Source organism: Carassius carassius, chromosome 44 (genome assembly GCF_963082965.1).
Source record: "Carassius carassius chromosome 44, fCarCar2.1, whole genome shotgun sequence".
Classification (NCBI taxonomy): Eukaryota; Metazoa; Chordata; class Actinopteri; order Cypriniformes; family Cyprinidae; genus Carassius; species Carassius carassius.
The window spans coordinates 6,733,282-6,760,763 of NC_081798.1; the positions used below are offsets into that span (position 1 = coordinate 6,733,282).

Consider the following 27,482-nt stretch of genomic DNA (forward strand, 5'->3'; position numbering starts at 1 on the left):
AGTACTACCTGAGCTTTGCCAGTTGTATCTCTGAATAATATGTTGCATTTCTCAGCTTGAAATGTTGTGGCATGCATCTTTGCCTGTCACAACATTGCCTGCCATAAATTTCCCAATCGCTTTTTTACTGGTTGATAGCAGGGTCACTAACATATACCAGCGTCCATACACACACACACACACAGATATATATATACATATGCCAAACTACTTAATATTTTTTCATTCTTTTTTTTGCAGAAGACTGTAATAGTCACAAGTTGTCAAATTTCTTATCCCATCAATATTCATCAGCATAGGTTTAGTTTTGAATGACAATTTCTGTATAGACATAAGATAGGAACTGTCATCACAAATTTTATATAAGCAAGGTCAATGAGAAATAAGATAAGAGATTTGTATACTGCTCTGTCTGAGTAATTGTCTGCTCCTGATAAATTTAAATCTGATTACTGACTTTGTCTATTCATTAATGGCAGTCAGACAGTCATCAAATTCCTATGAATATTACTGAAACAACTGATTCATTGTTGTGGACTGATGATTCATCAATACGATGACGGTTAGAGGAATGGACAATATCTTTATTGGCTTTGCACAAAATACATTAAAGCATTCACATCCACTGATTAAAAATGCAAATATCAAGACAGAAACTAATTCACATTGAAATGCAACAGGAACCAGAACAATAACTTTAACATGTATTGGAATGTTTTTTTATGGTCTTGCTTTATAGTCTTTGTGGTTAATAAAGCCTCATGTATTAAAATGAACAGATAAAGAATAGGAAAATACACAAGACAGTAAGAAAATTAAGTATTGATTGTATGTCAATCACCTTGTGATCATAATAAAGGCCACAGAACAGACAATATGGCCCTGTTAGTGGGGAGAGAAATGATATACAAACTGAAACTGAAATTGAAAAAGGTTAATATGGCACAACTTCATGCAGTTCATCAATACAGCGCAAACATTAAAGAGTCATATACTGTAAATATGGAAACACAATAGTGCAAACACCAAACCAACAAGCACTGGCATGACATTATTCTGGAGATGAGAAATCCAGAATCCCAACAAACAGTAATCTAACATTTATACTGACAAATGAATCTCTGTTATATACTGTAAATTACAAAAACCTGCATCACCTACTCTAGATGATGTCTTAAAGGAACAGTTCACCCAAAATTGAAAAATCTCAGAAAATTTACTCACCCTCAGGGAATCAAAGATGTAGATGAGATTGTTCCTTGATTGGAAAAGATGTAAAGATATATTTAGCATTCCATCACTTGCTCACCAATGTATCTCCTGCAGTGAATGGGTGCCATCAGAATGAGAGTCCAAACAGCTCATAAAAACATCACGATAATTGACCAGTTATTCACATAACTCTAGTCCATTAATGAACATCTTTGAAAGTGAAAAGCGGAGTGTTTGTAAGAAACAAACTTGTAATTGCCCCCTGGAGGGGGTGTAACAAAACAAACTAATCTACATCTTGGATGACCTGAAGATGAGTACATTTTTGGGTAAAATTTTTGGGTAAACTGTTTCTTTAAAAATCAACATGAAATCTTTCTTAATGTATATTCATGCTCTTACATTGAATGTTATTTAAAATAAATTTAAATAGCTTGAAAAAAGTTTATCTTTGTAAACTTTAATGAAAATGTTAATTTGTTATGCCTCTGAAATAACTTTCCTGTAGCGATGGATAGTGGATGGTGTTAACCAGTGACTGAATAGCTATTGTTTTAGCAATTTCATATGTGTCATGGCTCCAAATATGTCACAATATGGAAGTTGCAAACATCAATTCATGTTGACTTTATGGCCGCCTACACACTTAAAAAAAACCTCTAATGGAGAATTTGACAAATAGGAATCTTTTTAAAAATCGGTTCAGTTTCCAATGGAGCAGAAATACTATTTAGATAACAAATGGACCGTCTCTAAAAACGTTTGGTCGTAGTGACATAATATCACTTTTGTAAACTCTTCATTTTTCCTCGTCTTTGAGATGCATCATCTCAATGGAAACCATGGATTTGCAGAGTTCCCTGCAAGAACTATTGCACTGAGTTTCACAATTGGATGCAATAACCTTTGTTCAGTAAACAGTGATATTTCAGTAAAATTTATGGACGGGTAAAATCAAAAACCATACAATACATCTGAAGATCCCTGTCATTTATTTTATAATTTATTTGATTAATTTTATTTTATTTGCATTAGTATTCTCAACAATCAAGCCTTTATTTATTTATTTATATAATCAGAAATAAAGGATGCATTTTAATTTATCTGTTAAACTAATCTTTTCCTTTTCTCTTGTGCTCAGTGTTGAACTTTGCCCTTAGAAATAGGTCCCCTGTGTTAGGGGATTACAGAGAGGCAGAGGGCATTACTAATTGGTGTAGGAGATTGGCCCACCATAATTCCCCACCTGGCTGTACTCTGATTGGGCAAAGTCCCCCGTTCCAGTAAAAGCACCTCCTGACTGATCAAAGCTTCCCTGGTTGTAGACCTGCTGGTTGAAGGCTGTGGTTTGTTTTTCTGAGGATGAGGCAGGGTACCTTGCTGCACCTCCCTTGTGCCATCCTGTCTCTTTAAACACAAACCAGATGTTTCCAGCCCACAGCACGAAGTTCAAATAACCAAATACCTGTGGAAAAAATACCTTGATGAATACAAGAGATACAAGTTTTATTCTAAAGCCCTTTGAATGAAACCAAAGAACTTCAGCAGTTCTACAAAATATTAAATATTTAAATGTAATTAAAATGTATTAATAATTCTTAAATGTAAAAAAAAAATAGATTTTCAATATTGCATATTATAACACAAAATATTTGTATTTAAATTATTTTTATAGTTCATCCAAAAATGAAAATGTACCCACCATCAAGCCATCCTAGGTGTTTATGGCTTTCTTCTTTCAGATTAATACAATCAGAGTTATATAAAAAATCACATAACTTTATAATGGCAGTGAATGGGGGACAATATTTTGAAGCCCTAAAAAGTTAATCCATCCATCATAAAAAAGTGTTCTACATGGCTCTGGGGGTTAACAAAGCTCTTCTGAAGTGAATACTACATTCTATGTCATCTGCTTGTATGCCACTCTCTTGTGAACGTGAACACGACAGCTAGCAGAAGCTAGAGATTATGGCATATAAAGTTTTAAATAATTATATTTTTCTTACACAAACACATTGAATGACATCAGAAGGCCTTTATTAATCCTCTGGAGCCGTGTGGAGCACATTTTATGATGTATGGATGGACATTTTAAGCTTTAAAATCTCAAGCCCCAATTCACTGGACATTGGAAGAGGCAGGACATTTCTTTATATAACGCCGATTATATTCGCAATAAAAAAGAAAGTCATATACACCTAGGAGGATGACTTGAGGCTGAGTAAATCATGGGGTCATTTTCCTTTTTTGGATGAACTATCCCTTTAAGGGTTGTAAATGAAAGATTACACACCCAAATACAAGTAACATACACTAAATTGCCAAAAGTATAGGGACAACCCCTTCTAATGAACTGGTTTGACTACTTTAGTAATTTCCAAGAGAACAAATCATAGTGTTTAAGCATATAATGATATTCAAGGGAACTGTGGACTTCTAATTCTATAGAAATAGTTTGGACAGGACCTTTTTCTATTCTAACATGACAATGCATCTGTGTATAAGTCAAGGTTTAAAAAAAAAAAATTTTAGTCACTGTGGAAGAACTTGACTGGTCTTAAGAAAGCCAAGTCCTGATCCCAGCTGAACACCTCTGGTGTGAATTTAAATGTAGACCTTGAGCCAAAAACTCATCACCAAACACCAATGACTTGCACATATGGATACAGTCATTTTAGACACTTCCAAAACTGTTTCAACAGAGATGAAATTAACATTTTTAAATACATTAATTATGTTTCCATCTTTATTGTCACAGTGTGAAAAAAAAACGAAAAGTGCCTTTTTTCAGTTCTAAAGAAGGGGGTGTCACAATACTTTTGTCCATATAGTGTATTTTCAAGTCATTGGTGTTTGGTGATGAGTTTTTGGCTCCAAGTCTGCATTTAAAGTCACACCTGAGGTGTTTAACTGGGATTAGGACTTTGGTTTCTACACACCAGTCATGTTCTTCCCCACTGACTGAATCAATCACTTCTTTTTTATCCTTGCCTTATGCATAGAGTCAGTGTCATGTTAAAATAAAAAAAGGGTCCGGTCCAAACTGTCAGAGGGGGAAAGAGTACAAAAATATTCTACTCAAGTAAAAGTACCATTACATTAATGAAATTTTACTAAAGTACAAGTAAAAGTACCAGTCTAAAAATCAACTCAAGTAAAAGTAAAAAGTAGCTCTTTTAAAATTTACTCAGAGTAAAAATTACTTAGTTACATTTTAACAGTGGGAGGGAGTCAAAAATGGGACAGGCCAAGGGTTTCAAACTCAGTTCCTGGAGGGCCACAGTCCTGCACAGTTTAGATTTAACCCTAATTAAACAAAACTGATCCAGCTAATCTAATCATTTAGGCTTATTTGAAAACTACATGATATGTGTGCTGGAGCAGGGTTAGAACTAAACTCTGCAGGGCTATGGCCCTCCAGGAACTGAGTTTGACACCCCTGGGATAGGTCTATTAATCTCAAACTAGTTGTTTTTAATTAAAGGAATCAGTTATTTAGAATAATAAAACATTTGGGCTGTTACCAGGCAAATCAGTATCAACAAACTCATCTTTTAATGCAGAGGAAATGCAGAAGATTCAGTGGCATTTAGCTGTATTACACTGTTTAGTGCAGGACAAGAATGCATTTAACCTGCAGTTACAAATGCATGAATAATGTTTTGATATACAAGACATAAAATGTTGAATACTCATTTGAAATGATAAGAAATTAATTATTTTTAAAAAAATCAAGATACTTTAAATGTGAAATTAAAATGGCCAGTATGTGTCAGCAAGTCACTGTTAATAAGTGAGTCATTGCGACTGAACCGAATCATTTAAACGGTTGATTCATTCAGGAACGAAACACTGTCACGTTGCTCAGAGATGCAAAACTGTGCTTTGGTGGCTGTGTTTGGAATTATTTTCTGTTGTAGAAATAGAGCTAAAAAGGCAATATGGTGTCTAAAACGCAAGTCTCTTAATTAACTTGTTTACTGAACTGTAGTATATATGTATGTATATATTCATGATGATTTTTGGTGGAAAAGACGGCATTCTTTGTGTGATTTTGATTTAATATATGAAATTATATAAATATGTGAATTTTCTGCCCCTATATCTTCAATTTTGTGATCATTCTAAATGCATTTTAGGAGACTGAATCACACAGTGAAAGAATGCACTATAAATGCGCGCGCACATCATTAAAACAAAAAATGTGATATTATCGCAGACGATATATATAGCACACTCCTCACCACTGTCTTTTTGGCTAATTTGTGCAAAACCTCTTGCTAAAATGTCAAAGCTTCATTTTAACCACCAATGCAACGATGCAATTATTTAGCTTACCTCTACATTCTTGCGAAGGGTTGATGTCTTGTCGAGATTTTATAAGCTGCTAACGTTAGTTTGGTCTTCCTAGGCAAGTACAGCTTACACTGCATAAAAGAGCATACATATGTCCAGGGGTTCACTTCATTTCCTTCAAGTTCAACTTCAGAATATGACGGGGTTTCGTTTTCAGCGGTGTCTGCACCACTAACGCCTGTTTTGACCATCTGCATCTTTCTTGTGATTTTAGCGCCAGTTTGCCCTCCTGCCCATTATTTACTGACGTAGTTTCCAGGGATCGATTTTTTTTTTTTTTTTTTTTTTTTACTCAGTAATTAATGTGTTTTAAAATGTAGCGAAGTACAATACTTTAAACAAAATATACTTAAGTAAAAGTAAAATTACAGATTTTAAAAATTACTTTAAAAAGTATTAGTACACAAAAAAGCTACTCAATTACAGTAACGCGAGTAAATGTAATTCGTTACTTTCCACCTCTGCAAACTGTTGCTATAAAATTAGAAGAATTCCCTGGAACAGTGGTTCCCAATCCTGGTCCTGGACTCCTGGTCCCAACACTGCACACTTTTGGTGTCTCTTTTATCTTACACACACATTTGAGGTCTTGGAGTCTTCACTAATGGGCTGATGAGTTTGATCAGGTGTGTTTAAATAGGGAGACATCTAAAATGTGCAGTGTAAGGGGTTCTCCAGTGAACCACTGCCCTAGAATATCATTATATGCTTTAATATAAAGATTTGTCCTCATTAAAATTACTAAAGTAGACAAACCTGTTCATCAGAAAGGAGTGTCCCATTACTTTTGCCAAAACTGTATGTGGCTAGAGTGGTGTAAACTGAGTAACTCATGCCGTACCACAGATGTGTTCAGGCCAGACCATCTGGGTCCGTACACTGAGCTGCATTTGTTGGTCTGCACCTTACATGCAGACATGAGCAGAACCACCTCATCTGGATCAGTCGACGCCTTTACATCTGAAAGACCTTTTGCCCAGGCAGATGAACTTACTAGCCACATAAATGAGAACACCACCGTCACTATGAAGTCCTGGGGAGCATCAAGAAAGCATGTTACAGTACATGTATTTCATTTCAAACTCTGTAGCTAATTACAAGAACTTTTATCACTAAAATAATTACACACTAAAAGCTCTACACTTAATTACTATGATTTGCATGCATGCATGAATTACAGTATGCTAAGTATGACTACATTTAGCGTGTGCATTTTACATTATAAACACCAGCTCATGTCTTGTTTATTAATCTTCTCTAATAGCAAGGCTTCGACAGAGATTCAAGCATTTAGCTTGTCTAACATAACACCAGGGCTCACAATGAGAGGGCCACGGTTGTTTTCACGGTATTTGTTCTGGAAAAAGATGTAGACCACAGTAGCCAGCAGGGAGTACAGGAAGGAAAAGACAGCAATGGTGACAAAGAACTCGGCAGAGGAGGAAAAGTCTCCAATCAGGTAAAGTCGCTCTTGTCTCCTTCCCTCACACTTTGGTACATCAAATTCCACCCGGTTCAACCTGTTTCATGTAAAGCACAAAAACATGGTACATTTTTAATACAATTTGTGGTGAAGTGAAGTGAAGTGAAAGTGAAGTGAAGTGACATTCGGCCAAGTATGGTGACCCATACTCAGAATTTGTGCTCTGCGTTTAACCCATCCGAAGTGCACACACACAGAGCAGTGAACACACACACACACTGTGAGCACACACCCGGAGCAGTGGGCAGCCATTTATGCTGCGGCGCCCGGGGAGCAGTTGGGGGTTCGATGCCTTGCTCAAGGGCACCTAAGTCATGGTATTGAGGGTGACTTAGGTGCCCTTGAGCAAGGTTAGACTAGAGTGGTTAGACTAGGTATACTTCAGTGTCAGCATTTAATAACTAACACTGGATATTAAGATATAGTCTCTGTCATAAGGTCACTTTCATTCTTTTCTATATCTGCCTTGTCCTCCTTTGATAACTATAAAGTTGAAGCCCAGCTTTACTGAATACAGTGAGATCTTATGGCTACTTCAAAGCATCACATTGCTGTGCACTGTAAAAAATAATTCTGTGGCTTAGTAAATATTACAGAAATGTTTAACTTTATTAACTTAATAAAATCTCTGAATATTGTGTACTTGATTGTTTGAGTTAAACATACCAAAATAATTGAGTAAAAATCCAACAGTTCATTTTATCTAAAATTTACAGATATATTTAAGTTGTTTTCAGTAAAATTATTTAGTATTTGACTAACCAATTATTTCTTTATAATATACTTAATATATCTGTGAAATTTCTATCAAAATATTTGAGAATGTTGAATTAAACTGATCTGTTTCAAGAAACAAAAATATTACTTTATTCAAATGAATATTATTAATATATTTAACACAGTCTTAAAATTTGAGTAAGTTTACTCAATTAAAACAATGCACCCCTCCCCCACCCTCTGACGTGACGACAACTCGACGGTTGGTTGAGTCAGTGAGCGCGGGCAGTTTGAACTCTCCAGTCTCTAGACAACAGCTCTCTTCTCAGCGTCGCAGATTTGGTGCATTTCCTCTGTGAAATTCAGGTTTGTGTATGTTTTATTTTATCTATAAAATCTTTACTGTGCTTTAAATCATATTTAATGCAAAACAACATACAGAGGCGTAATTCGACACCTAAACGAGAGTCGCGCCTGTCTTTTTGCATGATTGAAACGCTTTGCATAAACACATGACTTCATTCCTAATGATAATAAATATAATTATTATCATTTGGATGATAAAATGTCCTCAGAACTGTCACTGTGTGTTTATTGGCAGGTTATGTCAGTCACTCGCAGTATCTAGGACGGCGGTATGAAGTTCAAAGTTCACCCGCAGAGGCGAGTCCGTCTCCGGCACGAGGACCAGCGCTGATCCGGTGGATATTGGGTTGATTTGATTACACTTGAATTAGGCTACCTGAATTTTTAAATATTTAATTTTTACTTATAAAATGTTTGTTAAATGAGTTTAAATGTAGGCAATATTGTATACAGTGTAAAATGTGCTGTATTGCTGTACTCATTGACAATAAAGGCCAATGTCATGTATACTGGTGGTTGTGTGGAGTACTATTTTACAAAGGTTTAGAGAAAATAAAAAGTTAATATTACTCATTAATAAAAACAGTTAATATTACTTATAAATATTGTTTTTAAATGTTTAAATGTTCAATTATTTCTACTCAATTTTATTTGTTAATGTACCAGATGCAGTTACTCAGATTTACTTAATTTTTTTTACTTGCATTTACTCAATTCATACAGTATATTTCATTGATTTCACAGCTTTAAAATTTACTAAATTTTTTTGAGTGTAAAAATGTTTCACCAATAAAATTGAGTAAATAATAGTTAAACTTTTTACAGTGTGAGCATCTTGCATTTCTGCTTGACCTTTTAGGGAAAACAACAACTTGGACACATATTATTTAAGATTACAAAAACATTTAAGTTAAGGTGGTGATTCATTACAGAACTCTATTGTCTTCTGTTCTTTAAACTGACAGCGTATGACTTCAACTCTCTTACCACAATGGATAACAATGAAGACATGATCTGGTGCGTGATATGTGTCAACCCATTTATTGAGTGCAAAGAATTTCCCATCTTTGAAATTGCTAAACAATTATTTGAAATGGAAGATATGGCTTAGCCTTCTAAATCTTCTATTCAACCATTAATTTATTCAAACAGACAAACGCAACTGGAAATATGGAAAATTGATTAAACTGTCAATTGGTAATCTGATAATCAACAATTATATACATGTATTTGGGTTATGAAAGCACTGAATGCACTTAGATTCACTGATTAAATAGATTAACGAATTAAATTTTATATCTCTACTGTTTACTGTATACAAAATATCACAAATGAAATGAAATTAAAAACATTTTTCAAATGAAGCCATTTCATTCATTTGAAACCCCCAGGACCACAAGGTAACTTCTTGGATGAATTAGATGTGCAGCTCTCAACCTTTCCTGAGGATCGTACTCCCCTAATTATGCTTGGAGACTTCAACATCTACCTAGATAAACCCCGGGCTTCAGACTTCCACAATCTGCTTGCCTCTTTTGATCTTACAACAAAATGGCTGCTCACAAATCAGGCAACCAACTGGACCTTATTTACACATGACACTGACCATGTACTGGTTACTCCACTGCACACCATGGATCACTTCCTCCTCACTCTTTACCTTAACATGGTTCCTGACACATCACATTCCTCTCCACATGTCATCACCCTCCTGACTGTCTGCTATGGTTTTATCTTCGCTTCCTCCCCCTAAACAGTTATCATCTCTTGATGCTAATAGTGCTACTGATAGTTTCTGCTTCACTCTTACATCTTGTTAAGACACTGTCTGCCACTTGTCTTCCAGGCCACCCCGTACCACCCTTCTGCCCATTGGCTGTCTGATATTCTCCACAAACATTGTTCTAAGCACAGGGCTGCTGAAAGGGTATGGCGCAAATCAAAAATTCCTACTGACCTTAATGTGTATCAGTCACTTCTATCTTCCTTCTCTGCTGATGTATCCACTGTTAAAAATACATACTATCATAACAAAATTAACAATTCATCTAACTCTCGCACGCTCTTTGAAACTATGCGTATAACCCCACTACTTAAGAAACCCATCCTTAACCCATCTCTTTTAGAGAAATACAGACCGATTTCCCTTCTTCCTTTCATTGCAAAAACACTTGAACGAGCTATGTTCAAACAAATCTCTGCCTTTCTTACACAGAACAACCTCCTCGACAGCAACCAGTCTGGATTCAGAAGTGGATTTTCAGCTGAGACTGCCTTGCTCTCAGTTGTTGAAGCCCTAAGACTGGCAAGAGTGGATTCCAATCTTCAGTACTTATTCTGCTGGATATTTCTGCTGCTTTTGACAGGTTAACCACCAGATCCTCCTGTCAACCCAATTGGCAAAGGGCATCTCAGTAAACGCACTCCAGAGGTTTGAGTCTTACCTATCAGATAGGTCCTTCAAAGTATCTTGGAGAGGTGAGGTGTCTTAAGTCAAAACATCTAACTACTGGGGTGCCTCAAGGCTCAGTTCCTGGAACACTTCTCTTCTGTGTTTACATTGCATCACTAGGTTCTGTCATTCAGGAACATGGCTTTTCATATCACTGCTATGCTGATGACACTCAACTCTATCTCTCATTCCATACTGATGATCCGATGAAAGCTGCTCACATCTCAGGTGGTCTAACAGACATGTCTTGCTGGATGAAGGACCATCACCTTCAACTGAACCTTGTTAAAACAGAACTGCTTGTGGTTCCATAAAATCTCATCACAATTTCACCATCCAGTTAGGCACATCAACCATAACTCCTTCAAAAACAGCCAGAAATCTTGTAGTTGTGATTGATGATCAGCTAACTTTCTCAGACCACATTGCTAAAACTGCCCAGTCCTGCAGATTAGCTTTATTCAACATCAAGAAGATCAGGCCCTTTCTTTCAGAACATGCTTCACAACTCCTTGTTCAAGCTCTTATTCTGTCTGGGCTGGAGTATTGCAATGCTCTCTTGGCAGGTCTTCCAGCCAGTTTTATAAAATCTTTACAATTAATCGAAAATAATGCATGTCACACCTCTTGTTTATAAATTTGCACTGGCTACAAATAGCTGCTTGCATAAAAATCAAGGCATTAATGTTTGCCTACAAAACCACCACTGGCTCTGCACCCCTTTACCTAAATTCATTACTTCAGACTTATGTGCTCTCTAGAAGCTTGCATTGCTTTATTGTGCCATCCCAAAGAGGCACAAAATCACTTTCACAGACTTTTAAATGAAATGTTTCCTACTGGTGAGACTTAATCTGAACAGCTGACTCCTTAGCCATCATCAAGAATCGGCTAGAAACACATATCTTCCATCTTTACTTGACCCTCTAACTCTAGCACTTCATTTCTAATTATATTCTTAAATAAAATAAAACTTGCCCATTTTAGACATGCAATCTATACATTTTCTAAGTGCTTGTTTTCTTTAAAAAAAGAAAAAAACTATTTTTGTATTCTGTTTTCTTTTTATTTATTATACAATTAACAAAAGCCTCTAACACTAGCTTGCTCTATTCTTTTTCTTTTTCTATTCTATGTTTATTTTTTATTTATTACATAATAAAAAAAAGTCTTGCTATACTGCGTTAAGCTAATCATTGCTCTTTTGTTGATATTGATTGTGTCCATTGTCCTCATTTGTATGTCACTTTGGATAAAAGCCTCTGCTAAATGACTAAATGTAAATTAATGACTATATATGTGTGTGTGTGTGTGTGTGTGTGTGTATGTGTGTGTGTGTGTGTACACACACACGCAATCAATATGATTGATTGATTGTACAAATCAATATGATTAGATCATATAGACATATAGCAATAGTGGTATATAAAATCATCAACTTTGACATGTATGAACAATCTATGGTGAATGAAAAAATATTATAGTGAACCTGAAAATCTGCCCAATTAGCACAATAAATTAATTTTAAAAAATTAGTTCTGATGCTGTGAATTATGTTTCCATTAAAACACTGAATCCAACTGTGCTCGCCAGGAGACAAATCTTGTAACTGACGGCACACAGAGAATATAAAGATGAAACCATTACCACATAATCAAATGCTCCTGTGTATTAGAGTATTGAATTAAAGCCAGGCAATTATCTCTCTATTGCTCTGCAGAGAATATGCAGAGGTGCTTTAAATTAGCCTTACCTGAATGGGTAAGCAAAGTTGATGCCAATACTGAGGTTGCTGTCTGACTTGTTGATGCAGTCCACACTAACCCGCAGTTGCCCAGAGTAGCCTCCACATGTTGCAAATGCAAAAATGGCAAAAAGCTAATGGAATAAAACAAGCACAACAGTTAATATAAGAATCATTACATTATTGTATCTCATCAGTTTATGGAAATCTAAGTTATTAGTTAAAATTATTGTTATTAATATTATTAATTTGCTCAAAATGCAGCTTTCTGTGGGTTACATTGTTAAGCCAGAAGGTGGCTCCAATTGATTGTTTTTACAAGTGAGTCGTTCGTCAGTTCATTCATTCATTCAACCGATTCTTTCGAAACCCCTAAATCATTCAGGAGGGAAATAATTGACTACTTGAGTGAATCATGGAGTCATTTACTTCACTAAAGTGATTTGTTCTGATTCATTAGTTAAAGAAACACCACATTTGCATGTGGATGCAGATGCACTTTCAAAACTAGCAATACTGTGTGTAAAATATAAGTTATTCAATATTAACTTTTTTTTTATTGAATAAAAGGAATTGAATATCGAGAAACGTACATCAATAATCTCTCATATGGTCATACGTGCTATAAACTAGTTTGAACGTAACAGAGATGTGACACATCATTTCAGACAACAAACTCTTTTTCATGAGATATTATTTTATCATAAGTCTAATTACAGAAGAAGAAAAAAGTTTTTGTAAGCATTGCCCCAACCTGAAATGACATCACCAGCATTCATTACAAAAGTTCCATGTTAATGTTATATAAAGAGAAAAGTGCTTAAAGAGACATTGTCTAACTAGTAGAGTTGCTCTAATCACCATTATTTTATTTAGATACTGGATTAGCAGCAGTAATGTGAGACTGATCAATTTCAGTTAAGTCTGAGCCTCTGTAAACAAGCAATTAATTCTCATCCGGAGTGTCAAGCACATTTGCAAAGGATGTTTGCGAAATTATGATGCCTGAGCGTCATTCATAATAGAGACGACACTCACCAAGAGGTGTTCTCTGTCTCTCTGTCTCCTCTATCTTGTCGTTAACATTTTTCTCTTTTACCTCTCCAGATGCCTGCCTCTGTCCCATTCCTTCTCACTGTTTTTCTCTTTATACATCCATTACCCCTTTTTATTTAGGCCATGGATCTATTGTGAAGGCTAGTCTTATTAAGCACATGCTCAAGCTGTCTGAGAGCTAAACGCACTAGCATAAAACACATTTCTGTGACACTGATATGAGAATGGGCTCTCTGTGGAGGTAATACATCTCAGTGAACCCATATACAAGTAATTCTGCAGATTTGCCTGAAAAAAATCAATGATGAGCATATTTTCAAAATTCAAGAGAGACCATAATGTGAAAGAATGAAAGCGCACTGATCAATATAGTGCTCAAAGTTCATTATTTATTTATTTGTTTGTTTGTAATATTATTCAAATCATTATTTAGCTGAACAACATTAATGATTTAATGAAGTGTCTGGCAATGTAAAAATGATAATACAAAAAGACTCACACCACTGGTTGTTTCCATAATTCTGTCAGGCCACTCAAACAAACAGGAAAACAGGAAATCAACATTTAAATGACATATTACTGTTCAAAAACCTTTTGAACTTTTTTTAAATTGTCCAAAAGTGACAGTTAAGTCATTTATAATGTTACAGAAGGTTTCTATTTCAAATAAATGCTATTCTTTTAAGCTATCTAATTATAAAATAATTTTGGAAATATTTATGCATAGATGGCACAAAACCATTATAACCCAGAACTGCTTTCTACATATAATGTTGAAATAAGAAATGTTAATATGAAATGTTTCTTAAGCATCAAATCAGCATTTTATAATGATTTCTGAAGGTTTTGCCATCACACATTACATTTTGAAATCCATTAAAATAAAAAAAATATATAAAAAAAGAGTAATCTTAAATTGTCAAATTTTTACATTACATTATCACTGTTTTTAAAGTATTTTTGATCAAATAAACGAAGCCCGTCTTCAAAAACATGAATAATTATTACTGACCCAAAACTTTTGAATGATTGATTTGTATTTTAATGATAGTGCATAAAATTGTATAATATATACCATGTTTAAATATGTTTTACAGATTTTCCACAAAAACAGCTGAGAAAATATTGGAAACCAACATTTAAGAGAGTTTTTCAGACTTCAGAAGCTATTATATATTCATATTGGACAATAAATCCTGTTTAACTTTTTCAAATTCACTCCTCTATCAGTCTATTTGTAATAGTTTTACATTGTAGCTTATTACTTTAAAAGTCTATTCAGGATACAGGTTTCAAACACGATACCTTCAACGATTAATAACCAGAATGTCACCATGGTAACATAAAGAAAGATATGCAGTGAACCTCCTCAACTTAATCACAACAATCCATTCAACTACAGAAATTCTTGCTTTTTTCTAGTAAACCAAAAAAAAAATAAAAAAATAAAAACCTCACAATGGCATAGATACAGTGCCAATCCAAGGACCTCTTCATAGCACATCTACTCTGCAAGAAAAACTGGAAACTAAATCGCCTTTTTAACACCATATTTCAACAATGACTCATTCATAAGCTAACAGAAATAGACATTTCACTCATTCTGAATTACGAATGATTCAGTCGAATGATGAGAGCAAATGTTAGCACCTAAAAAGGTCTCCAATGAATGGGATGTTGGGAGATCTGGAGTCTTACTGTTGTTTTACAAGAAACTGCACTACAAATCTCACAAAAATCCCACATCTTACAAGAAAAACAACCATAGAAGATGATTAATATGAAGTCAGTTTAACTCTATGAATATATAACTGTGTTACATCTGATGGCTTCTACGAGATATACAGAGATTGTGAAGCCAAGACTTACCGGAGCAAATATGACCATACACATTTAAAAGCAAAAGAGATATCCAGCTTCAGAACATATTAGATATATCTTCTCCACGTCTCTCTCTGCTCGTCTTGTAGTGTGGATGGTGAAGGGGGGAATGTGAGCTCAGGAGAGCGATGGTGCTTCTGCCGTACTCTCTAAGTATAACCCTGCACTCCCTCTTTTGCTCTGAGGACGGGGCTGCTCTAGAGTCACAAACACACAGAGGGTCTCCCCAAACCACTTCACAATGAAGTCACATATCATACTGGACATTAAATGCTTCAGTTTTGCATTGAAATAAAAGAGATTGTCCATGCAGAGAGATTTTGTAGCACAGTGATCTGAGTGAATCACCAATAATAATAAGCAAAAGTCTCAGCTACATAGACTCGATTTAGTTTTACTTCCAAGAAATGTCTTAAATAATGTTAATATGGTGAAAGCTATTTAATTGTTAAAATGTTATATTGCACTTTCAGTTTTTCGATTAATTTGTTGTCCACCCTATTATGCAGTTTTTCAACCACAGTTTGATAAAATCAAGAATATTTTTGTTTTTAAAAACTGTGTGTCCCTCAAAAACGTTGTGCACATTTGGACTTAAACTGTAAAGATCTTTTTTTTTTCTTTAACAACTGATGAATTGATTGTGTTTTAAAAATATATTTTCAAAAATATATATAACTAATATTATATCATATAGGAATAAAGCACCTTTTATTACTAATGTACACACACACACACACACACACACACACACACACACACACACACACACACATATATACTGTTATGTATTTGTCCTTGACAGGATGAGCATTTTTCTTATTTGCCCCTTATATTCCCCTTTTGTGATGATACAGAAAGATACTTATAAAAGTATATGCCATTTTTCTAAAGTTTCAAAGCCCTAAAATGTGGTATAGTATAGAAACTTTAGTATAAGGACCAATTTTCACTGTTAACTAAATTATTAACACATTGGCTGTGTAGTACTTATAAAGCACATATTCTATATATGACCATGTTCTATGTCCCTAATCCAACCCAACAACAACTACCTTATAACTATTAATAAGCACTAAATTAGGAGTTTACAGAGGCAAAAGTCAAGGTTAATGGTTTGTTAATTGGACCTTAAAATATAGTGTAGACAAAAAAATGATAATAATAATAATAATAAAAATTTATAAATAAATAATGTTCTGTTTCATCCTTTCAGGATTGAGGTTTTAAGCAGTACTCTTTAACTGGCCAGTGTCCTGCAGACTTTAGTTCCAACCCTTATAAAACAGAACAAGCTTATCACAGTGTTTAGAATTATTTGTAAATTACAGACAGGTGTGTTTAATTAGGGTTGGGTGTGTTTAATCATGTCTGCAGTACACTGTGTGCATCACTGCAATAGTGTTGTATGTTTTGAGAATGTTAGATGACATGACGATAACAGCTTTAGAGTTTATTGTCAATGTCATGTAGATGCCTATTTCAGATGTGTAGAAAATGCCACCCCTGCTAATAAACCACATGATTAATTACCACAGATCTTAATATAAGACAGCACTGGCCTGTCATTATGGCAAAAACAATGATGCCTTCTCAAGGCTAACCACAAAATGCCTGCTAACATATCATGCCAAAGTAACTTGGAAAAGCTACAATCATTAACAATGAAGCTTATGTCTAAGTAATGGAAATAAGAATTAGAGTCTCATGGTGTGTATTAGAACACCTCAACATACCAAAACTGCTGCAGAACTTCACACCAGCAAAAACTTTCCATAAGATGAGGCATTTTGCAAGCTTTAAGTCAGTTATTTTAGTATCACTGATATACTGTTTTTGTATAGTATTTATTTTTTAATTAGATTTAGTTTTTATATTGTCAATTTTCATTTTAATTAGTTGAGTTTTAATAAGTTTAATGTTTGTTTTTGCAGTTTTAATTAGAATTGCTTTAGATATATATTAGTTAGGTTAAAAAATATAAAAACATATGCATACAAGATAAAAAATAAAAAATGAAATTATACGCTTTTTTTCACTTGGCAGGAATATCAGTTAAGTTCTGAAAGCTAAAGTTTGTTTTTATATACCTTAAAGGGATAGTTCACCCAAATATTTAAATTACCCAATGATTTCCTCACCCTCAAAGCATCCTAGGTGTATGTGACTTTTTTTCTCTCAGACATCCTACATTATCTGCTGGAATGCCATTCTTAACATTGCGTACACAACAGTTAGCGGAAGCTAGAGAATAGGGTTTATAAAGTTGTAAATGTGGAATGTTTATTTTATTTTTTATTTTTTTTTACACAATGCATCAATTCACTTTAGAAGGCCCTAAATTCACTTTTTATTAACCCCCGAAGCTGTATGGAGCATTTTGTATGCAGGATGGATGCCCTTTATTGGATTAAAAAATTTATACAGCCCAACAGCCATTCACTGCCATTATAAAGCTTGAAAGAGTCAGGAAACATTTTTAATATAATATTTTTAAATATAAATCCAGTTGTACTCATCTGAAAAAAGAAAGTCATTAAGGATGAGTAAATCATTTGGAAATTTTTAAAAGATGATGGAAAATTGTATTCCCTTAATCTTCCCTTAAAGAGTTCAACACATTTTAAGCCTAAAGCCCTGTTCACACCACCAGCGACTTTTTCATTGCTTGTCGCTTGTGGCTGGCAAGTGAGGTCGCTAGTGGGCGTTCCCACTACTGGTTGCCTAATTACCCCCGTAACACTCCACTACAGCAGATAAATCACGTGCTCTCCACTGACTTCACTCTCATCGGTTGTCGCTGCTCGTCTTTAAAGTTGAAGAATTTTGAACTTTTGTCGCTTGACTCACATCACTTGACACACCCACATTCCGTCGCCAACGGACACAAAAAATGTTGATCTAGGAACATGTCTTACTTGGCAAAATGATGGTGACTGTCTACACGTTGTGAGGAAAACTCCACATTAAATTTAGGGCAGTCATTTCATAGCTCCACTTCAAATGTGCAATTTCTCTTACGAGGGGCGACTAAAATATCTGACTTGCCAGAAAATCCTCTGACCATCCGACTACTGGTCGGGAGAGGCTAATTGCCTCTCGTTACCCCCTGCACACTGCACATCAAAAGAAAGCTGAAATTCTTCCTGAATCAAAAAAGACAAATTGGCTCAAAGTCAGACAAAAATCGCACAGTGTATGCCTGGCCTAAGGATTCCCCAGTGTGGCCTTTTAGACTCCACTTGTCCAGTCCAAAAGCTGAGATCCTATTGTGATGGATTTATACACTCACCACAAGGAGTCCAAACCTGTGCTGATGCAATCAAATGAAAGTGTGTCTGACAGCACTAGAATCACACTCGACTTTAGCTGAATCTAATGGACAGGTGTGAGAAACTCCTGTGAAACAGGTGAGCAGTGTGTGGGAGCTCGACAGCCAGTTGAAAAGACGCTTCTCTCAGTGACCCATATGTGCATAGCACCTGTTGAGCTGGTAATGAGGAGAGGTGTTCCCTTCCCACCAGAATATTTTCAGTCTTCACAGTTTCAGAGAAATGAGATGACTTCAAGCTGTCAAACAGAAACTGTGTCATGCTTCTATCTTCAGTGGAGGCTGTGAGTTACCTGGGGTTTGGGGAATGCCTCGCTTCAGTTTTAAGATGAAGAGCTTTAACAGAAATAGAAGAACTACTTGTAAGGTAAAAGTTGTAGGTACCAAATAGTATGTGCCTGTGGCTTACTATATAGGTCTTCAAATCCCTATAGAGAAACTCAGATTCTTTACTACAAAAAATGTAATAGGTAGTGGCTAAAACCCAATAATAAGCTCTTGTGTCTATCCAAAAAGCAATCACAACATAGCTATAACAGTTCATTCTCTTCAGGTAATTTTTTCATTATGTAAAATGCTTTCATATTCAGCAGTCCTTTAATTATTGTAAAACAATAAAATAAAATATTTCATGCTCATTTCTATGGCAAAGAAAATAAGAAATAGTTGTCCAATAATTTATCTTTAAAAGTAATTCTCTATAAAGTAATGCATTATGATAAACAGAGTATCTTTATGAAACACAAGTGAACCTAAAACCATCATTGTTATAAGGAAGGAACCGAACAAACCACGCTGAAGTCAATCTCTCTAATCTGAAATTAGATTTAGGGTGTCCCCATTTTTCTGTACTGATTGTGCCTTACAGTATATCGGGATAACCAATCTCAGATCAATGGCAACAAATGCATTTCAATGAGCTCAAAAAGTGCATCTTCAAAGCCACCTACACCACTGTGTCACTGCAAAGAGCTCCTACAATCCCTTAATGTGACAATCATTCAGCCTCACTGAAACCAGAGCTACACCAGAATCAGGGCTGCTAAACAACTTCAGATACTTCACTGACTCACACACACAGGGCAAAGATATCCACACTCACACATATTCCCAAAAAGCAACAGGACAGGTTGAATGCAGTAAATAAAGAAAAGCATCCTAGTGGGAGATATGCTATGATGAAATGGATTTAAATCCGTTGTTATTTTGTGAATTTAGCATATAATTAGAAGAAGTCTAATTTTTCATAATTTCAGGTACCTCTAACTGTAAAAAAAAAAAACAAGATGATTGTTTAAGATGATTATTCTTAGATGCCTGAAGTCATAGTGCTTGGCTGGTACTTCTTTGTTTGAGCTTTGGATCTTACCACTTTCATATTTCACAGCTGAGTGTATCAGACAGACCAAAAACCCTTTGAAACCGTGCTTGAAATTAATTTCTTCTGTGGTTAGTATTGAGTTACAGAGGGAAGTATTTATTTAAACTCAATGGTCTTAGCCTGAGAGACTCGAGGAATCCAATTTCTCATTTATGTGGATCGGTAGAACACGTCAGAAAGGTGGCCCTGTATCGACAGTGTACTGATGGTCATCAGAGAACTGGTAATTTTTTTTTAAATGTGGCTTCAGCACTGAGCTCAATGTAATAGAGGTCTAAAAAAGGGACTACAGCACAAGCAGACTTGCCATATGGATTTCTTCTATGGTACTTTCTTGGTGTTTTGTTTTCAAAGCTTGAAAACCTCATTAAATTGTACAGAAAATAGACATTCTGATTCATGTTGTTGCCTGAAAGAGAACGATATATACAGTACAGACCAAAAGTTTGGACACACCTTCTCATTCAAAGAGTTTTCTTTATTTTCATGACTATGAAAATTGTAGATTCACACTGAAGGCATCAGAAATATGAATTAACACATGTGGAATTATATATGGAATTATATACATAACAAAAAAGTGTGAAACAACTGAAAATATGTCATATTGTAGGTTCTTCAAAGTAGCCACCTTTTGATTTGATTACTGCTTTGCACACTCTTGGCATTCTCTTGATGAGCTTCAAGTGGTAGTCACCTGAAATGGTCTTCCAACAGTCTTGAAGGAGTTCCCTGAGAGATGCTAAGCACTTGTTGGCCCTTTTGCCTTCTGTCTGCGGTCCAGCTCACCCCTAAACCATCTCGATTGGGTTCAGGTCCGGTGACTGTGGAGGCCAGGTCATCTGGCGCAGCACCCCATCACTCTCCTTCTTGGTCAAATAGCCCTTGATGCCTTCAGTGTGACTCTACAATTTTCATGCTATATAAATATGAATGTTTGTTAACCTAAATAAAATTCAGTGTAATAAAAGTTTTTTATTTCAGCCAGTTAACTGAGGTATTTCTAATTTCGTTAAATTTAACTCGAAATTCTAAAATAATTAAAACTAAATAAACTAAAATATATGAAAATAAACTGACTCTGGACATCTGGACCAACTACATACTGGACATTTACTACATTTACTTTTTTTCTTCTTTTTCTTTTTTTTTCTTCTTACATTGTCATTATTTTCAAACCATGTGACCATAACTTCAAATTAACCCCTCTGCTGCCCCCATCTGTTTTAGTTAGGAAATACTAGCCTGTAAATGGAACTTCCATCTAAATGGGTAAAAGCATTAGCATAAGAAGACATGAATTCAAGCCTTGTAATAATTAACATTGCTAGGAAAACAATCTACTTCCTAACCAATATTCACCCTTTTGGTCTTTTTGCCATTTAGACTGAATTGTATATTAATGTCTAAGTGGATGATTATGTAATATTGGATGTGATATCTTACAATGAAAATAAAGCAATTAGCGCCATCTAGAGGCAGCACTGAGATGAGCCTCAAAACGCTATTAATAGGCAGTTACGGTCACAGACAGTGACAAATTGATAGGGGATTGTTTTCACTACATTTAATAATAACTGGAAAATAACTGTAAATAACTTACCAAACCTTTTAGACATAAAACACCAAGTCAACAAGCCTGGACTGATCGCATAACTGTACTATACCGATTGTACTGCAGATAATTTTGACTTCTGGGACCCAGTCAAGGCCCAGAAGGGGCAGGTGAGTCATAGTGATCATATTCTAATCTGTTCCTGCTTAAGCTACTGCCACTTACTTACTTATCTCATCTGCAGTAATTAAAGCAGAGAAACTCATCCTAATGTGTCTCACTTTTGGTTTGTGTGTGTGTGTGTGTGTTAAAAAAAAACTTATAATGCCACATTATGCCACAAGTGTCAGTATAAAACAATAGTAGCACTAGATGCACACTCTCACATGAATGAGCACACGCTTGCTCAAACAAACAAGCACACATACCCCAAACACTCTTGCTTCAAGCTCTGGAGACCCACCCCCTCTCCTCTCATCCATCCCTCTGCTCTGAGTTTCTTTCTGTCTCGCTCTTTCTCTCACACGCACACTGGTGTGACTACCAGTGGGTGAGTGTTACGATGCTGTGGCTTGTTTATCAAGCTTTCCCAGCTGTGTTCTGGAGGGCAAGGATGAAGAGCGCAGAGAGGGGGAGAGGGGGAGAAGATTACAACAGACCCCCTGCCTTCATAGACACACAGCTATTCTGAATGAGAGAGAGAAAGCACGAGAGAGGGGAGGGAAGTGATGGAAGGAAAAGAAAAATGGAGGGCAGGAGATATTTTACTTTACATGGTACTACTGGTGTTTAAAGCACTGAACAACTCAGAATATCTAAATATCAGAATATATACATAATAATAACAATTATAATTATAATTGTTATAATTATTTCTTCTTTTTTATTATATATCAGCATTATTTTCTTATTTTGTATTAGTTTAATATATATATATATATATATATATATATATATATATATATAGAGAGAGAGAGAGAGAGAGAGAGAGAGAGAGAGAGAGAGAGTTTACATTTTAGTAATTTTATGTGCTTTTGTCCTTTTTTTAAATATTCATATTTACCATTAATTTATTTTTAGTCCAGTTCTAGGTTTAGTAATTTTGTTTTAGAAAGTTTTTATTATTATTATTATTATTATTATTATTATTATTATTTTAGTGTAATCATATTATATTAATATTCTGGCCTATGAGCTGCATTTTATGCAAAAAATAAATAAATAAAAATACCTTGTACAAAAAGTTGTTTAAAGGTGAAGATGTCAGTACTAAAAATGTAATCATTATAGTGCATACCCCTAACCCAATGTAGTTATAGGGTTTGGTTACCGTAGTTGACTACTCTGTAAAAAAAAATTCTAAAGTTTCAGGAGATTTTTGAGTTTTCAAAAGATAAGTTGAGAAAACTCAAAAATGGTTGCTTTAAACTTTTACATTTTTTTTTATTGATTTTTTACAATGTAGTTGCTTAGACAACCACCTAACAACATTCTATAGTTACTATTATCATAACTATTACCATCTGATACAATCTGAACTTATAAAGGAGAAACGAAGGACTGGAAAAGTTAGCATAGCAACTGACAGAGAGCTGCAGAAGTGAACTCTAAAGAGCAACGTCTTCCTATTTACGCTGCTTTTTAAAATGATTTTGTTGGTTTTGTCAGTGGATATAGATCAGAATGCACCTGTGTCACATTAAAGCATCCACTCATCACTTATCCATGAGTGAACACACACAACACATGCTCAAGAGCGACGTGTCTGTGTACCACTCTGCTTTCAGCCTGTATTTAACACTTCAGCATCTCATTCCTCAGACAGCGTAACACTTCCTGAATGTTTCTGGTAGGTGACTAAATGCTGCTGAATGCACATACACGCATTCACACACAAGCATATATATATATATATATATATACACACACACACACACACACACACACACACACACACACACATAAAAATGCCGCCAACCTTTCCATCCCCCAACCACTGCATTCATGCCACGCTTCATTCCAATGATTCCCAGTATGTGGCAGGAGTAAAAATATCCCATGTTCTCTCACAGAACTATCAATCACTTCTTGGAAGATGTCAGACTGGCTAACAACAGTTGTTTAGCACTAACCAGATAACCTAATGAACGCATACTATATTTAAGATATCTAAATAAGTCCTAAAGAATACTTTCCGATTATTTTCAGACCCCTACACACTTAAAAATAAAGGTTCCTTAATGGCATTGATAGCTTCATGAAGAGCCTTTAACATTCATGGATCATTCCCATTCTTTATAGTGGGAAAAGATTCTTCAGATTATCAAAATACTCTTCAATTTAAGAAAAAAGCACTGTTCTTTAACTGAAAGGTTCTTTGAGGAACCCAAAATGGGTTCACTATGAAAAGTGTGTATATTCACTGGAAGGAAATTTCTAGCTCCCTGTTGTTTCATGAGATAATCTGTGTTGAAATTAGAAGAACACTCATTGGATGTTCTCAGAGCTCATTACCCGTCTGTACAATGCACTCAGGCCTATAACAGGCAGTATGTATCTGGGCGCTCTTTGTATGCTTCACTGATCATAAGTAGGCATAAAATCTCATAAAAATTTTATTTTTTGTAAAACACTGTCCTCCTTCTTTTCCTCATTTGCCATCTCCCTATGGAGTTTCCATGGCTACTTGGTCACGTGATACCTCAAAGCCCCTCCCCCTGCCCTGAGGTGACTGTCACAGCGGTTAGTCAGACTCGGCCACCCGACCAGGATGCAATTTGACTGTATATTTGAGCTTGTGTGTTTTTAGTATGTTTATATGCATATAGATTGAGGCTTATGTGTTGATGCTGGTAGCTCTGGCTTTTGTCATTCAACCTTTTTGAAAATCATTGGGATATTCAAAGATTTTACCAGAAGATTTTAAAGTTTTACAGTTGTACTTCTATTATTTGTTATATTTTACTGGATGTTAAGCTCTTCAGTTCCTGTCTTATCCATGTGATAAAAAGGTGGGTCATGAAACAGCCGCCTCAGAGACAGCCAAGCTTTAACAGATACATTTCTGCACATCTGCACACAAGCAGCCAAAGCACATCTGCCACCGCCAGTCAACCTTTCTTCTGTGAATTTGTAAAACACCCTACATCTTGTCAGTCAACTTTACTTCAGTGAATCACACTGGCCTACTCAGTCTCTGGTGAAATTCTGCCACTCGGTCAAAGCACTTTTCAACTGAATGGTCTGTATAAACTCACTGAGGTATTTTGCTCAAGGTTTCATATTCAGGTAAACAAATAATAATGTGCATTATTGAAGGTTTGGCATATTTGTTTTGTGTTTTTCTTGGAAAATGGATATATAATATAATATAATATCCAAAAATACATAATTTTGCACATTTTAATATGTGTCACTGGTCTTACTGAGTCATCTCAGCTCAATAACTGGCTAATTATCACAAATAATAGCTTTTGAGAGAATGAGAGAGAGGGCAAATATCAAGAGGACGGCTGTGCAGGAATTGCTGTGTTAAAAAAAAAAAAAAACCTGGCAGAGAGGAAACTACAGAGGCAGAGACAAAACCAAAGACCGGCAGAAGGGGAGAGAGAGAGATACACAGACAGAGACACAGAGAGAAAAGCCACTGTGTGACCAAAAGTGATTAAGACTGCATGTTTCCCCGCTGATAAGCTTCTCTCTCTCTCTCTCTCTCTCTCTCTCTCTCTCTCTCTCTTTTTTTTTCCAGAGTACACTTCAAATGGAGAGCAGGGAGATTAATTTCCTCAGGAGAAGATGCATCGCATTATCCAATCCCCCAGCATTCAATTGCAATAATTATCCAAAATGGCATTGCCACTTATGTCTGCCTCACATTTGCATAGCTCAGAGCCGTTTATGGTTGGTGTTGTAAATGTTTTCATTTTCACCTCTCCATACATTTGATGATGAAAAAGGGGTCTAGGAGAGCAATTGACTTTTTGCAGTTGTGTTGCTGAGAACATTGGGGACAGCATTGGAGAGGCTTAGTAATTCTATTCTATTCTATTCTATTCTATTCTATTCTATTCTATTCTATTCTATATAATCTGGGAAACAGACAGCAATTTTATCAGTGAGTTTGGCTGTACAAAATGAGAACACAATCAATTTGCCATTTGAAATAGGTTTTTAAGTCCAGGCCAGACTTTTTTTTTTCTTTTTTAGCACAGTAAATTAACTTAGCTGCAATCACTCAGCATGCCTTGCCGTGTGCTAACAATACCATCCCATTTAAAAAAGACTATTTCTTGAATGTTTTTTTGTTTCTGGGAATCCTGCTGTTGTTCAAAGTGTCTGATAATAGGGTACTAAAGCCACATAGCAGCACTAACAGTGCAGAAAGCCTTACAGATGGACACAAATACACAGAAGCTGGACATGTCCTCAGAGTTTGAGTTGAGTCTCATCAAGAAGATTATGTCAGAGCACCAGAGTGTGACACCATGGCGAGTCGAACACACACTTTCCTGACCCACACTCATCAGATGGCCATGGGAAAACACATTTGAGCTGTTTTCACAATAGAGGCTTAAATTAGTTGCAGGACGGTCATTTTTGGTTAACACGGTTATGGGTTACATTTCAAAATAAAAGCTTAAAACATCCTATACTGACATTTAGTCACTCACAAATGAAGATTTATTTTAAACTGAACAGGATTAAATGATCATAATACATCATGTTCAAAATTATTTAACTAATGTTTACTGGCTACATAAAGTATAAAACAAGAGACACGTTGTATTAACTAACATGTTCCTGTACACTACATTAATACTGTACTAATATCAGATGAACCATACCTACACAAGAAATAAATATCAAAGCAGATGCATTAACACATCTGATTATGTAAAATAATAATAAATAAATACATTAAATCATCAGTTCTCTTGTGCAGAACCTCATGTGCAGAAAGCAAAAAAGGTCATCTGCACCTTCACTTAAATACAAAATCCTGTCTATCACTGATTATGTATTTACAGTTTACATTCAATTCAGACATCAAGTCTGGAGGTCATCTTAAAACGTAGTCCATTTACATTTACCAAATGCTTTTTTATAGCAGTAGAATGTGAGTAACGGCAAAACCCATGAAATGAATTGACTGCTGGTGCATTATATAAACCCGAGCACCTCAGTTCATGAATATAGGATTGATCATGACATCAATAGAATGTCACTTACACTAATGAGGACTATTTTACGTTTACTTTACGCTTATATTATGTTTGAAATAAATGATACGGTTATGAAAACTTAGATATGCAAGATATCCGTTCAACACGGTAAATTCGGATTCTGCTTATAATAAAAACGCGCAAATGGAATAAGACTCCTATTATAAATAAGGCTACTTATTCAAAACTGACTGCGCCACATTATTGAAATAATAAAAGTAAAAATCACTCGCTCCCTCACACAAGCCTGGACCAAGTTTATTGAGCCAATTGAGAAAAGTGAAGAAAAGAGGAGAGAGAGAGAGCGAGAGAGAGAGAGAGAGAAAAAACGCGTGTTTTACGCACACTTACCCATTCCAGAACGCGGATAAATCCCAAAGGTAATTTAAGCACTTGGAATGTCCCAAGTGACATGATCTGTTTAAAAACAAATGAACACGATCAATAGCGTCATTTAATGTAGTTTGATTAGGCACAGTTCAGTGTGCTACATTTAAAACGTCTCGTCATTGTCAAATCCACAAACGCTATTTTCTACCTGATTAGCGGTTTCCATGTTCTTGTTTGAGAGAAATGCGCCTGTAAGTAGGATAGGTCAAAACCAAAACAACGCTAAATGAGTGATGTGTCAGAGTCGCGAGCGCAGAGAGAGGAATCGGCTGTTATCGCGTCTCCGTACGGAAAGAGCCGAGGAACTTCGGGATTAATAGTTTCTCGATACGA

The 27,482-nt window shown here is 35.5% G+C and overlaps 1 protein-coding gene across 2 annotated transcripts; it reads right to left on the reverse strand.

Annotated features, from left to right (window-relative positions):
- Positions 1 to 563: 563 nt before the first annotated feature.
- Positions 564 to 27,425, reverse strand: synpra (synaptoporin a). 2 transcript variants are annotated; one of them, XM_059538153.1, is made up of 6 exons: positions 27,298 to 27,425; positions 27,111 to 27,176; positions 12,343 to 12,467; positions 6,893 to 7,091; positions 6,413 to 6,604; positions 564 to 2,677 (listed from the first exon to the last, which is right to left on the reverse strand). In XM_059538153.1, exons 1-6 carry the CDS (start codon positions 27,313 to 27,315, stop codon positions 2,420 to 2,422), a joined length of 858 nt encoding a protein of 285 aa, XP_059394136.1. In that variant the 5' UTR covers positions 27,316 to 27,425; the 3' UTR covers positions 564 to 2,419. The 2 variants fall into 2 exon arrangements, with proteins under 2 accessions (XP_059394136.1, XP_059394137.1); XM_059538154.1 differs by lacking the exons at positions 27,111 to 27,176; positions 27,298 to 27,425 and adding an exon at positions 15,259 to 15,414.
- Positions 27,426 to 27,482: the final 57 nt, after the last annotated feature.